The 15,509-nt window shown below is 37.3% G+C and overlaps 1 protein-coding gene across 6 annotated transcripts in view; it reads left to right on the top strand.

Annotated features, from left to right (window-relative positions):
• The window catches only part of step (cytohesin steppke), a 61,196-nt gene extending 49,287 nt beyond the window's left edge, over positions 1–11,909 (top strand). For all 6 annotated transcript variants that reach the window (XM_076529493.1, XM_076529494.1, XM_076529496.1 and 3 more), the window contains 4 exons: positions 4,777–4,888; positions 7,337–7,564; positions 8,255–8,324; positions 8,671–11,909. In XM_076529493.1, coding sequence (XP_076385608.1) covers positions 4,777–4,888; positions 7,337–7,564; positions 8,255–8,324; positions 8,671–8,758 — 498 coding nt within the window. In that variant the 3' untranslated portion in view covers positions 8,759–11,909. The remainder of the gene's footprint in view (positions 1–4,776; positions 4,889–7,336; positions 7,565–8,254; positions 8,325–8,670) is intronic.
• The last annotated feature ends 3,600 nt before the right edge of the window (positions 11,910–15,509 follow it).

The raw sequence follows: 15,509 nt of genomic DNA, 5'->3' as shown, positions 1-15,509 counted from the left end.
GATTTGGATATGTTGGAATTGAGAGAAGTGGACATTTGGGGGATTGAAATCTGAAAATATTCAAATTTAGACAATTAAAGACTTGGATGTATTGGAATTGGGAGAGTTAGAAATGTAGGTATATCAGAATTTGAGAAGATGCAAATTTGCCAATGTGAAAATTTGGGGAGTAAGGAATTTGAGAAGGTGGAAATTTGGCAGTATGGAATTTGAGAAAGTGGAAATTTGGTAATATGGAATTTGGGGAGTAAGGAATTTGAGAAGGTGGAAATTTGGCAGTATGGAATTTGAGAAAGTGGAAATTTGGTAATATGGAATTTGGGGAGTAAGGAATTTGAGAAGGTGGAAATTTGACAATATGGAATTTGAGAAAGTGGAAATTTGGTAATATGGAATTTGGGGAGTAAGGAATTTGAGAAGGTGGAAATTTGGCAGTATGGAATTTGAGAAAGTGGAAATTTTGTAATATGGAATTTGGGGAGTAAGGAATTTGAGAAGGTGGAAATTTGGCAGTATGGAATTTGAGAAAGTGGAAATTTGGTAATATGGAATTTGGGGAGTAAGGGATTTGAGAAGGTGGAAATTTGGCAGTATGGAATTTGAGAAAGTGGAAATTTTGTAATATGGAATTTGGGGAGTAAGGAATTTGAGAAAGTGGAAATTTGGTAATATGGAATTTGGAGAATAAAAAATTTGAGGAAGTGGAAATTTGGCAATATTAAATTTCAGTCGGTTGAAATTGGTAAGCAGAAATTTTAGGTATATTAAAATCTTGAAAGGTGGAAATTTATAAAGCTGAAAATTTTTAAATACTAAAATTTGAAGATTCAGAAAATCATCTGTCCATCGCTAAACTAATCAATACATATTGGTATCTGGTATGAAATAGTGTCCACCTAAATGCATTATCTGCGTACTTAGTATTCAGCCTTGGTTATCCAATATATTCTATATGTATTCCATAAAACAGCTATTATCTCCGAGTAACTGGCATTCGATACCAAGCATCCGCTTTCAACAACCGTTGCTCGGAAATCAATAAACTTTACAAAGATTTCAATGAACGAGTTTGCCATCGTATTGATCCTTCGAACGTAGATCTAAATGTGTGACGCAAACGTTTGCCAAGAATTTTAACGTTCAACTTCTGATTAATACGTGAAACCGTCTTACGTCACCGACACGAGACACTTCAAGAATGTATCCATAACGCCGTGGTAACATTGCTTCAAACACATTTGTAGGAAAGTTGTTATTTGCAATTTAAAATGGCTACTTGCATCGGATGTTTGAGCAATATTTTAAACGCTGCTCGATTACGTTGAATCGGATGTTCAATGAACATTAGTATCGATTTCCTGTCATGACCGAGGTCCCAACATAAGGATTTCCAGCGACGGAGTTTCACTTAATCATTAGGGGGTTGCACGTTATTAAACTAACGAAAGTATCGTGCCTGCAACATTGCTCTAACTACGATCTAAGACCTAAGAATTGCATGTTGGCAAGGTTTATGATACGTCAATCGCTATTATATCATCAACCTCAACTGCGATACACTTGACTTGGTGCACGAAACGAGTCATTGCACAAAATACCAGAGCCTTTGTATGCATCGTACTCTCTGGATAATCTGAAGTCTCGGAACTTAATTTCCAAATTCCATACTGCCAAATTTCCACCTTCTCAAATTCCTTACTCCCCAAATTCCATATTACCAAATTTCCACCTTCTCAAATTCCATACTGCCAAATTTCCACCCTCTCAAATTCCTTACTCCCCAAATTCCATACTGCCAAATTTCCACCTTCTCAAATTCCTTACTCCCCAAATTCCATACTACCAAATTTCCACCTTCTCAAATTCCTTACTCCCCAAATTCCATACTACCAAATTTCCACCTTCTCAAATTCCTTACTCCCCAAATTCCATACTACCAAATTTCCACCTTCTCAAATTCCTTACTCCCCAAATTCCATACTACCAAATTTCCACCTTCTCAAATTCCTTACTCCCCAAATTCCATACTACCAAATTTCCACCTTCTCAAATTCCTTACTCCCCAAATTCCATACTACCAAATTTCCACCTTCTCAAATTCCTTACTCCCCAAATTCCATACTACCAAATTTCCACCTTCTCAAATTCCTTACTCCCCAAATTCCATACTACCAAATTTCCACCTTCTCAAATTCCTTACTCCCCAAATTCCATACTACCAAATTTCCACCTTCTCAAATTCCTTACTCCCCAAATTCCATACTACCAAATTTCCACCTTCTCAAATTCCTTACTCCTCAAATTCCATACTACCAAATTTCCACCTTCTCAAATTCCTTACTTCCCAAATTCCATACTGCCAAATTTCCACCTTCTCAAATTCCTTACTCCTCAAATTCCATACTACCAAATTTCCACCTTCTCAAATTCCTTACTCTCCAAATTCCACATTGCCAAATTTCCACCTTCTCAAATTCCTTACTCCCCAAATTCCATACTGCCAATTCTGAAATATTTTCGAGAAGTTAGTTATCCCCTTACTCTATGATATTCCCTGCACGCTATTAAATACCAGATGCTAATTATAAGTGCCAGATTTGTAAATACTATTTACTCAACATTGAATATAGATATTAATTATTGAGTGTTGAATATTATCGATTGAGTATCCGAGATTGAATAACCTAACCACAACTATTCCACATCAAACGTTAGATACCAAACACAAACGAACGATTAATATGTACAGATCGAAAGAGCTATCTAAAACAGATCTCGTCGTAAACTCGCGGACCACGAATGACTGTTGGTTAAGAAACAACAAAGCACATACAACCGCGATAATACAATAACATGGCTAACAACGGACCGCACGTGTACATCATTGCGTGCATTCGCGAGAGACGACATTCGTGAAAGGTCGTACGTCGCGTGTTGTCCATCCGCGAGATTCGTGGCCAGGATATAAAGCAATTGGCGCGCTTTACAAGTCGCGGTTATTAGATGAATCTACCGGCTAACGGGGAAGTCCGTTCTACGATGATTCTTTAATGATAGACTCATGCAAAGTAGCTAGTTGCGACGATGATCTCGTTTTGTACCGGTGCAAAAATCGATTCCGTACGATTTACTAGAAAAAACCTACCACGCTAACACGTCGCATGATTGTACGTTGTTTCCGTGGATCTAACACGATAATGGTAAAACGAGATTCTATCCTGCAAAATTTATAAAATTGGCAGTTTTCATTACAGTCATCAGACTTTATTACTTCCTTCAATGTTTTACGTGATTTTAATAATTGCAAGGATCACGTATGCTGCTTCAAGAGGAAGAATTTGTAGGTTTAAAAATACTGGAATTTCCAGTAGATTTATCTTCAAGGAAGATTAATTTTTTATATTACAGTACTCTCTCGTTATATTGCCACATATAATAGATGATAATTTAACATGTGAAAATTCGTGACGCTATGCCATGTGGCGATATACAATCTGTCGTGACAAAACTCGTAGTAATTCGGTTCGTGGCAATATAATTCGAGGCGATATAATGGGTAGTAGTTTAATACTTACGCGAAACAACACGTAATAATTCTGTGCATCGCAATTCAACGCACGGTAATATAATTCAAGGCGATGCAATGCGTGGCAATATAATGCGAGGCGATATTATGAGTAGTAATTTGATTTATCGGCGATGTAATGCGTGGTATTACAACGCACAGTAATTCGGTGCATGGCAATATAATGCGAGGCGGTACAATGCGTAGTAATTTGATGCGCGGCGATATAATGCGAGATAATATAATTCGTGGCGATATAACGCGAGGCAATAGAGGGTGTAGAAATTCGACTCGTATTAATGTTACGCATAGAAATTTGATGCGCGGCGATATAACGCGAGGTAATATAATACGCGGCGATATAATGCGAGGCGACTCAAAGTGTCGAAATTCGACGCGTAGTAATTCTCCGCATGGAAATTTGACGCGTGGCGATATTACGCGAGGTAATACAATACGCGGCGATATAACGCGAGGCGACACAGAGTGTTGAAATTCGACGCGTGGTAATGCTCTGCATGGAAATTTGACAAACGGCGATATAACGCGAGGTAATATAATACGCGGCGATATAACGCGAGGCCACACAAAGTGTTGAAATTCGACGCGTAGTAATGGTCCGCATGGAAATTTGACGCGTGGTGATATAACGCGAGGTAATATAATACGCGGCGATATAACGCGAGGCAACACAAAGTGTCGAAATTCGACGCGTAGTAATGCTACGCATGGAAATTTTACGCGTGGCGATATAACGCGAGGTAATATAATACGCGGCGATATAACGCGAGGCGACTCAAAGTGTCGAAATTCGACGCGTAATAATGCTGCACATAAAAATTTAACGAGTGGCGATACAACGCGTAGTATTTCAATAAGTGGCGATATAACGAGCAGAAACTGAAAATTTGATTCGTGGCAATATAACGCATTGAAATTCGACGCGTGACGGTCTGAAAATGTAACCATAGAGAAAATATCGTGAGGCAATGTAACGCGTGTAATAAGAGTACTATGCATTGTTCCAGCCTTGAATTATAAGGAAATTTTTTTAATTTTGTTAGAATCGCCGGAAGAATGGTATTTCCATCGGTTTTTTCCCAGGGAATGCCATCTTCCGTCTCACTTTTCTTTCGGTCGAAAAGTTTCCCCGACCGCAAATACCGAGTGTTTCACGAACAATTTATAATTACGTTTTCATGGATTTCCAGAGTTTATACGAAAGTATAAAGACGGAACCGTTCAAGATACCGGAAGACGACGGCAACGATCTGATGCACACGTTTTTCAATCCCGACAAAGAAGGCTGGCTATGGAAGCAAGGTAACCTTTCGTCCAACGTACAAATCAACTTGCACCCCTCCCCGAGTTTTCTGTTTTCTTGTTGGCCCCTGTATGATCTGAAACGAGAAAACAGTTCTTTGTGCGACCGAAGGAAGAATGCTGGCAAGGCAGCATTGATCGAAAAATGTTATCAAACGTTTCTTGTTTCAAAGGAATCATACGATTGAATGAGATTTTTAATCTCTTATAGCGATACACGTGATCCGTGGAAACTTTAAATTAAATCTTGTTTATACAACTCTTGTCTTCGAGTCATAACTTCTTCTAGTAAAAAGATAGATAACACTCGATAGATAACGCTTGTTAAGAAAGAAAGGTGATTAAATTCGCGAAGTTGACTCCTATAGAAATTTTTCGAATAAATCGATCTAATATTTAATATATATTCCTTATAACGTTCTTTGTGTACTATTCGTCATCCTGTGGTCCACGAGTGTACCACCCACCGAGTGTAAAGCGATACGTTTCCGTGATATGCGGGTAGCAGAAAGGATGTACATACAACAGATAAGCTGGATCCTTCTGTTCAGATACATCATAGTCGATTTTCGAACAAAAGACCTACTTACTCGGGATAAAATCCGAAATACATGAAATGCTAGTCTCGCTATAAGGGATTAAAGGGGCGAGTGAGAATGTCCTGGAGCAGCGATTCCCAAAACCATCAGCTTGCAGAGTCCTCGGATTGCTCGAATATTTTCAGCGTTATGTCGAGACATTCCAAAGATACTAGCGGTGGTTCGAGATAGAACATTCTACCAGCTGACTCACACATTTGTTCACGCCAAACTGACATTTATTTATGCGTAATAATTATGTTGCACGGCGTGAATGATTACTCTTTACATTCGCGCGGTTATTCTCAGGGTTCTTTTCAATTTATTTTCTATTGCCGTTATGCAAGACTATTTTTGTAAAGACAGGAATTGCAAATCAATATGTGATTTTAGGGCTGTTCAAATTATCATGACTTAGTATTATCGAGCAAATGTATTTATTTTTAAAATTATAAAGTCACAAACTCTTACAATTTCAGTCTTAAAATTTAAAATCTCGAAATTGAGCAAATTTTGAAGTCCTCCGGTTTCGAAGATCAGAAAATACCAAAGTTCCAACTCGAAGTCCCAAACTCTTCAAATCCAAAACTCCCATAATCCCATACTTCCGCGCCTAAAGAGAAGGTGGAAATTTGGAAATATGGAATTTGGGGAGTAAGGAACTTGAGAAGGTGGAAATTTGGCAGAATGGAATTTAAGAAGGTGGAAATTTGGCAGTATGAAATTTAAGAAGGTGAAAATTTGGCAATATAGAATTTGAGGAGTAAGGAATTTGAGAAGGTGGAAATTTGGTAGTATGGAATTTGGAGAGTAAGGAACTTGAGAAGGTGGAAATTTGGTAGTATGAAATTTGGGGAGTAAGGAACTTGAGAAGGTGGAAATTTGGTAGTATGGAATTTGGGGAGTAAGGAACTTGAGAAGGTGGAAATTTGGTAGTATGGAATTTGGGGAGTAAGGAACTTGAGAAGGTGGAAATTTGGTAGTATGAAATTTGGGGAGTAAGGAATTTGAGAAGGTGGAAATTTGGTAGTATGGAATTTTGAGAGTAAGGAATTTGAGAAGGTGGAAATTTGGTAGTATGGAATTTGGGGAGTAAGGAATTTGAGAAGGTGGAAATTTGGTAGTATGGAATTTTGAGAGTAAGGAATTTGAGAAGGTGGAAATTTGGTAGTATGGAATTTGGGGACTAAGGAATTTGAGAAGGTGGAAATTTCGCAATGTGGAATTTGGGGAGTAAGGAACTTGAGAAGGTGGAAATTTGGTAGTATGGAATTTGGGGAGTAAGGAACTTGAGAAGGTGGAAATTTGGGGAGTAAGGAATTTGAGAAGGTGGAAATTTGGCAATATGGAATTTGGGGAGTAAGGAATTTGAGAAGGTGGAAATTTGGTAGTATGGAATTTGGGGAGTAAGGAATTTGAGAAGGTGGAAATTTGGTAGTATGGAATTTGGGGAGTAAGGAATTTGAAAAACTGGAAATTTGGCAATATGGAATTTGGGGAGTAAGGAACTTGAGAAGGTGGAAATTTGGCAATATGGAATTTTGAGAGTAAGGAATTTGAGAAGGTGGTATCCCAGAATTTAAAAGTTTCCATACCAGAACCACCCTAAACCTTGCACTAAAAACTCTGATCGTAGATAGGCTATGTAATTTGAGAGAACGTGATGTAATTTGAAAGCTCACCGTTAAATAAAATTTGGGAATCACTGATCTGGATACTCTGACGGAATGACGATAGTTGATTTTTTTACCTGATTTCTGATATTCGTATCGCTTTGTCCCTCTGCTGCCCTGACGGAGACAGCAGGTAAATAAAGCATGTAGAACCGTGCACCGTTGCCTAACTTTAAACGATTTGCTGGTTGTTCCAGGTGGACGTTACAAGAGCTGGAAAAGGCGGTGGTTCATATTGAACGACAACTGTCTGTATTACTTCGAGTACACGACCGACAAGGAGCCACGGGGCATCATTCCCTTGGAGAACATTCAGGTCAGAGAGGTGCAGGACAGGCACAAGCCCCACTGCTTCGAGCTATACGCTGCTGGCTCGGAGTTTATTAAGGCTTGTAAGACGGACAGCGAGGGAAAAGTTGTCGAAGGTACGGACACTATAATGGTAAAATTATGTTCGATTAATTGTCACGGAGATATACGTCGTGACTAGTGGATGAGGAAATTTGGGAATTCCCTGGTTCTCCCGCTTCGGACATTCGCTAGCTTCAACTCACTGCAAGAATAGTCCACCTTGAGTACAAGCGTGTTTGTTTAACGATTAGTCAACGCTATTCTATCTTTGATCGCCTGACAACACTTTTATACTATTTGCAACACAGCACTATCTTTGCACGAGATACGAAATTACACTTCAACACTCTCCTCTAAGTTAATCGCAACGTTAGCAATGTCGTGTAAATTAATCGACTCCGATAACTGTTCTTCGAACTAATTGCAACATCTTATAGACTAAACACTCTGTTCCTTAAACTAATTACAACAGCGTTTAATTTCAATTTCCCAAACGTCCTTTCAAAATCCTTCTGCCGTAAATAGTCTATAGCTAAAAACCACCCTTAGATTTCTTTCTGGCACGAAAGCACAGACACTGCAATAACAAAGAGCACAAAGAAAGTAAAGAATTTAAATGCACCACGAACAAAGCGTCTTCCTCTGGTGCCGATCGAATCCCATGCGTGTTGTGTCACCATTTAACGCGGCATTTTTATAGCGCCCCGTCGTCGTGCCGTGTTAATTATAGCGTCAGAGTTTATAATTGTTGTTTCTTGTCGCAGGGAAACACACCGTGTACAGAATGTCTGCGGCCACGGACGAGGAGAAGGAGGAGTGGATCAAATGTGTGCGGTAAGTTGTTACGTTAAACGCATTAACTGCCTCCCAATTAAATTTTTATTACCAGTTACATAAATTAAGAAGATTACCATGTTCTGTAAATAAATATTCGTAACTTCTCTTCATGGTACAACGAAGTATAATTATACATTGGCTAAAATGTATTCTGAAATGATTTCCCGCCATTATTCAAAGTGACGCCATCTTGGTAGGTCCTGAGTTCTGTCGTAATTCCAATCGTGTTAATATTTTATGTTGAACTGGTGTGAAATAGTGTAAAGTTAATGTATAAAGTATTTATAATCCTAAAATAATTGTAAGAGTAAGCAAGTGATTAACAATTTATTGTTTTTTGCAGGCAGAGTATATCGCACAACCCTTTCTACGACATGCTGGCAGCCAGGAAGAAAAAGGCTCAAAAGACGAACGTACACTCCAAGAGTTAAACTCTGCCGGTAACACAGCTTCGAGAAGAAGCTTGGCGAGACACAAGACTGTCTATTCACGAGCCTGTCTGGCCACCAGGATCGTGGAGTACAATCAAACGAACCTAAACTAGGATCCATCGAATTGCGCGCGGAGAACCGCGACGAAAACAGGTGTTAGCGTTGCCTGTTGGATGGATTTTCATCGACGTGTAGTGGTCGTTGAGAACGTCGGACACCGGAAGGCAAGAAAGCTATGTTGTTGACCGAGGATCGTTCGACGTCGCTGTTTCGTATAAAAATACGCTGCTACGCTCTAGGGGCCTAGATTATATGTTATTTAAACGAATTCAAACGTAGAGATGCGTTTTCCCGAGGTGAATCGACGGAAAAGATATTTATGTTGTTGTTGTTGCACGTTTGAAGCTAGAACACGTTACGCGTCCGGCGATCGTGATGCCGGATCAGTGTACAGGACTTGGTAGCCGTGGAATAATGACGTTTTTTGTTCGTTTTTTGTAAAATCAAGAAGACATTGTCCTGTAGCTTCGGTGAAACGCCGCGAAAGAGTCTTTAGAGGAAATATGATGCGTGTAACTTACCGTGAATAAATGTAACGAGACGGGACAAGAGATCAAATTGGAACGAGTGAAATCGTTTCAGTTTCCCGTGGCAGCTTTAAAAGAGAATCAGCGGGACTTAAAATCGCTTTGATACGAGGTACGAAGACAACGTGAAATATTTATTTTATACGAATCTCTTGTGCATCGTGTTGCGAGTTCGCGTTCTTCGTGAAAGAAGAACTCGAAAGAAAACGAATGGTGATACGGAGCGAGGACTGAAGCGATTGCAATTAATGTTAAACGTGCGAGAGAGTGAGAGAATCGGTAAGACGCGTGTATTAATGTGATAGTCCTGTATTTATTTGAACAAAGAAAAGAAACGTGTATAGATAAGACTAGGTGAAACGTTTCCTTTTTTTAATATGTCAGAATTATCTGAATCTGTACATTGTCGTACAGTTTGTAAGTATGACATGATTAGCCAATTACGTGACAGTAGGTTAGAACAATTATCGTTTTTCTTTTGATCGAGTATATATATATATATTTAAAGATACGAAAATATATATATATGAATATATATATATATTGTATATGAAGCACGTAGCTTCGTGTATTATACATATTGCAATATAATAGTTACGATAGTACACGAAAATCATATAATAACTTGATAAAATCGAATTAAAAACCTGCATCTTGACAGTATTTACATTTTGCGGGATATAAACTGAAACGAAAGCATAATTAAAAACCATCGATTTTTGTTAATTATTCAACGATGATTTTACCTGATCATGTTCGTTTCAGGTAAAAGATGTGAACAAGAACACGTATTGTCTTCGCGCTGTTTTCCCTGCTTTCGCGTTCATCGTGGAAAGATAACAGCTGTAGAGAATTTGTTAAAAAAATGTATAGAGACGATGAACGATGAACCATTTTTGGGATAGTTTTTTTCAATTCCATTTAATAACACAATCTTTTCCAAGTTTTTATATTTCAAAGTACATTGATCACACCTAGTCAGACAATTTCTATTCGTAGAAACCGTTTTTTACCGTGAAAAATGTAGCCTGAGATTAATTGACAATGCGTAGGACGTTTCCAAGTGTTCCCTTTGTAGCATCTCTCGCTAACTTTGTAATGCCGACTGTTTCTCTATATTTATACTTTGAGAAAACGTACAGATCCGTCTTTGTGTCTCAAATTTCTAAAACATAGATCCTTCCATTTATCTAGCGAGCTTAAATCGTGTTTTTTACCAATACGTAGATTGCAAAAAGAAGTAAATAAATAAAACGTGGACGTAGCCAGATTATCTATCGTGGAGAGGACAATATTTGTATTATAAAGTTCCGAAATTCCTAGATCCCCAAATTCCCAGATTCCTGGATCCCTAGATCCCAAAGTCCTTAGATTTCTAGCACTCCAGACCCCTATATTCCTAGTTTATCTTTAGGCAAATTTCACCATGTTACTTTAAACGTATTTTATATTTATTTTTACATAAAAAATGTAAGTTAGTACTATTGTAATTTAATTTATCTTCCTGTAGGAGGAGGACAAATCCTCCCTGGCTACAGCCATGTAACGAAGGCAAAGATGAGGGTGCCTTTAAGATCTTGTTCAAGCTAGTCGTAACAGCTGATCCGCCATATGTAAGAAGAAAAAGAATACATAAATTTCCAAACATGTTATGTTCTTTTTGCTACTTGTGAGAAAAATATCAGACATCGAAAAAGCCTTATTACAAAATACATTGAATAACGAAACGCAGAATTAATTATAGGGCCAAGAACGATAGGGCATAAGTTTTTTAACGTCACGCGTAACTCGTATGTAGAATGTAACTGTACTGCAAAACAGCGGTTCGTACAGCGATTTTGTACAGAATATCATTTTTTCTTTTTTGCTGCTTGCAATCGCGTTGTAGAAATGGCGTTCAAAGTATCACGTGATGGTCATTATTTTTCCGTAATATGTGTCTCTTCCTTTCGTGGTATTGCAGTAAGGGTAACGAGATTAAATGTAAAAACTGGTCACAGAATATTCTTAGGGAATTGTGTAAAATTAGTTTAGAAATGAATTGCTTTGTTAACGCGTAAACGTCCATCGTGTCCTGTTTCCTTCGAGAATTGTTTGTCAGTTAATGTAATATAATTAATGCTATATTCGGTAAAGATTGATTAATTATCTTTGCTATTACATCAAGTTATTATGACATAAACGATTAATAGCATCAGTTAAATATTATAAAACCACTAAAATTACATTACAACGTGTTAAAACAAAATGTATCTGAAAGAAATAAAACTAAAATTGTGATAGTTGAAGTATAGACAGAAATTTTGTTTCCATTTAGGGTGTACAATAATTAAATAAACCGTACAATTTTTCTGATAATTATAAACTTGTGTATTAGTAAAGCGATTAATTCAATCTAAAAATTGTATAAAGAGCTGTACTTCACAGTGAAGAATTTGTACATTTCATTGTATATTATTTTCACGCGATATAGATTATGTAATCAAGATGATCTGTGTACTGTATTTGCGATCTTACATGTATTAATTTAAATGCAATCAATAAATATTTCCATTTCGTAAAAAGCTTAGCAAATAGCAATTCAGTGATAGTCATCATTTTTCTTCCAATTTCTTTGGAGCAAAATTGATTTACGGAGGAGGAAAAGTTTAATTAGGTACAGTTTGACCCTTGAGAGCAATCTCATTACGTGTATGTAAATACACGCAGTACACAAATCGATGCGCGCTTACATTTGCGCGTGCGCGACAAATCTGCGCGCTACTTAAAAGTAGTTTAAGCCATGCTATCAGACCGACGAGCTAGTCTTTACGGCATTGAAGTGGAGGAAGGATCTCTGCGTTCCATTTAATCAACGTAAGTCCTATTTTTTAATATATTACACATATATTTAGTCACAACAATTGTACATTATAAATAGTTATTCAATTTATTATTTTTATAATTAACATTTTCTGTTTACTAATGTTCTAACTTTCACGTAAAAATATTATTAAATCGTGCAACAACAATAAATATCTTATTATAAATGCTTTTAGTTTTCAGTTCCAAAATTGAATATACACACAACCTGCCTCGATCTTCGACAACAGAATTAAGCCAATAAAGAGTTAAAAAATTAAAAATTGTACAAAATATATTTGCAAATTGTATGAATTTATGAAGTTACAATAAATAAACAAAAGAAATCATGTACTTATTTACAATCCTTTCCCTTACATTCTTAAACATAACAGACAATCAACAGGTTAGGTCAGGCTTACGGTTAGGTTATATTCGGTTAGATCAGGGTCCAAGGTTAGGTCGGATTATGTTAGGTCAGGCCTACGGTTAGGTTATATTATGTTAGGTCAGGGCCTAAGGTTAGGGCGCATTAGGTTAGGTCCAGTCTACGGTTCGGTTATAGTAGATTAAGTCAGGACCTAAGATTAGTTCGGATCATGTTAGGTCAGAGCCTATGGTTAGGTTGTATCAGGTTAGGTCTGGAGACCTAACATATATCATTCTCCATGTTATTATTACTATTATCGTGGAACTATAATTATTATCCTTACTACTCTTATTATTATCAAATTAACCTATACTATTACCCATATTACTACTTTTATTATCATTATCCTTATTATTCTTATTATTATCAATCTAATAACGCATATTACGACTGCTATCATTGTTGGAACTGTAATTATCCTTACTACTCTTATTATTATCAGTATTATTACGCATATTACTACTTTTATCATCATTATCCTTATTATTCTTATTATTATCAATATTATTACGCATATTATTACTTTTATCATTATTATCCTTATTATTCTTATTATTATCAATATTATTACGCATATTACGATTACTATCATCGCTGCAACTGTAATTATCCTCACTACTCTCATTATTATCGGTATTATTACGCATATTACGACTACTATCATCACTCGAACTATAATTATCCGATCTACTCTTATTATTATCAATATTATTACGCACATTACTACTTTTATCGTCATTATCCTTATTATTCCTATTATTATCAATATTATTACGCATATTACGACTACTATCATCACTCGAACTATAATTATCCTATCTACTCTTATTATTATCAATATTATTACGCATATTACTACTTTTATCATCATTTACCTTATTATTCTTATTATTATCAATATTATTACGCATATTACGACTACTATCATCGCTGGAACTGTAATTATACTCACTACTCTCATTATTATCGGTATTATTACGCATATTACGACTACTATCACCGCAGGAACTGTAATTATCCTTACTAGTCCTATTATTATCAACATTATTACGCATATTACTACTTTTATCGTCATTATCCTTATTATTCCTATTATTATCAATATTATTACGCATATTACGACTACTATCATCGCTGGAACTGTAATTATCCTCACTACTCTCATTATTATCGGTATTATTACGCATATTACGACTACTATCATCGTTAGAACTGTAATTATCCTCACTACTCTCATTATTATCAGTATTAATACGCATATTGCTACTTTTATTATCATTTTCCTTATTAATCTTATTATTATCAATCTGATAACGCATATTACGACTACTATCATTGTTGGAACTGTAATTATCCTTACTACTCTTATTATTATCAGTATTATTACGCATATTACTACTTTTATCATCATTATCCTTATTATTCTTATTATTATCAATATTATTACGCATATTATTACTTTTATCATTATCATCCTTATTATTCTTATTATTATCAATATTATTACGCATATTACGACTACTATCATCGCTGCAACTGTAATTATCCTCACTACTCTCATTATTATCGGTATTATTACGCATATTACGACTATTATTATCGCTGGAACCGTAATTATTATCTCTAATCTTATTATTATCAATATAACATATATACAATTCCTCAGATTACTATTATTATTATCGTTGGATAATAATAATTATAATTATTATACTTACTACTGTATTATTATCAGTTAGACCAAAGGTTAGGTCGCATAGTGTAAATCAGGCCTACGGTTAGCTTAGATTAGGTTAGGTCAGGGCCTAGGGTTAGGTTTTATTAGGTTAGGTCTGTGCCTACGGTTAGGTCTGAATAGGTTAGGTCCGGCCCCAAGGTTAGGTTATATTAGGTTAGGTCTGGCCCTAAGGTTAGGTTATATTAGGTTAGGTCTGGCCCTAAGGTTAGGTTATATTAGGTTAGGTCTGGCCCTAAGGTTAGGTTATATTAGGTTAGGTCTGGACCTAAGATTAGGTTGCATTAGGTTAGGTCTGGGTACCTAACCTACCTAACCTTTTTTTTTTTTTTTTTGTTTAAGGAAGACAGAAATCCAGTAACGGACACCTGGGAAGATAGCCCAGATAGTGTGAGACTCCCGCTTCCGACGCCCCTAGAAGAGGGACGGTTTCCACGGCCTACTCACTAAAACTGTCTCCCGCCCCCGCAAAGCAGGGGTTGGCGGCAACCCGCCAGGCTTCCTTACCGGGTGAGGCATAGTGTACCTGGACTAGGCCATCGCTCGCTGTTGTGAAAGAGAACTCTCCCCCCACCCCCCTCGCGTATGTGTTCCATGTGTGAGGAATGGATGCCCTCAACCAAAGAGATTTGGCCCGAGAGGCACGTCAAGAACTAGGGGAGACTCCCGTGCGTGCAGCACCGATCTCCAGCTGAACTTGTAACGTCCACCCGGCGCCTCCTCTCGGTGGGCGAGAACATACGGTAAGAAACCGCGACCTCTCCCCACCATTTCGCATCTATGTTTGTCGCTGTCGACTTGGTATTAAAGGTAAGTATGTAGGGTAAGTCTAACTCTGTTCGCTAAGCTATATTCGTTATTTCCGCCCCCGCCCCCGCCCCCCGCAAGCGGTATTCTGCCTGCTATTGTTGTTTCTATACTATGCTTTCTAATTGTCCTATATTTGTTTCTTCTAGGGTAAGTCTAGCTCTGTTCGTTTCAGCTATATTCTCGTTTCCCGCCCCCACCCCACGCCCCCCGCCCCCGCAACACTGTTCCTGACTGTTATCTTATCTCCGTATTATGACTCCTGAGTATCTTGTATTTACTCCTTTCTATAGTTATTCCTTGCTTCCTTATTTGCTTCCCTCCGCCCCCCCCCCCCGCCCCTCCCACTCC

Source organism: Megachile rotundata, chromosome 3 (assembly GCF_050947335.1).
Source record: "Megachile rotundata isolate GNS110a chromosome 3, iyMegRotu1, whole genome shotgun sequence".
NCBI classification, from domain to species: domain Eukaryota; kingdom Metazoa; phylum Arthropoda; class Insecta; order Hymenoptera; family Megachilidae; genus Megachile; species Megachile rotundata.
The sequence above is the reverse complement of the archived record's forward strand: the minus strand, read 5'-3'. Positions and strand labels throughout refer to the sequence as shown.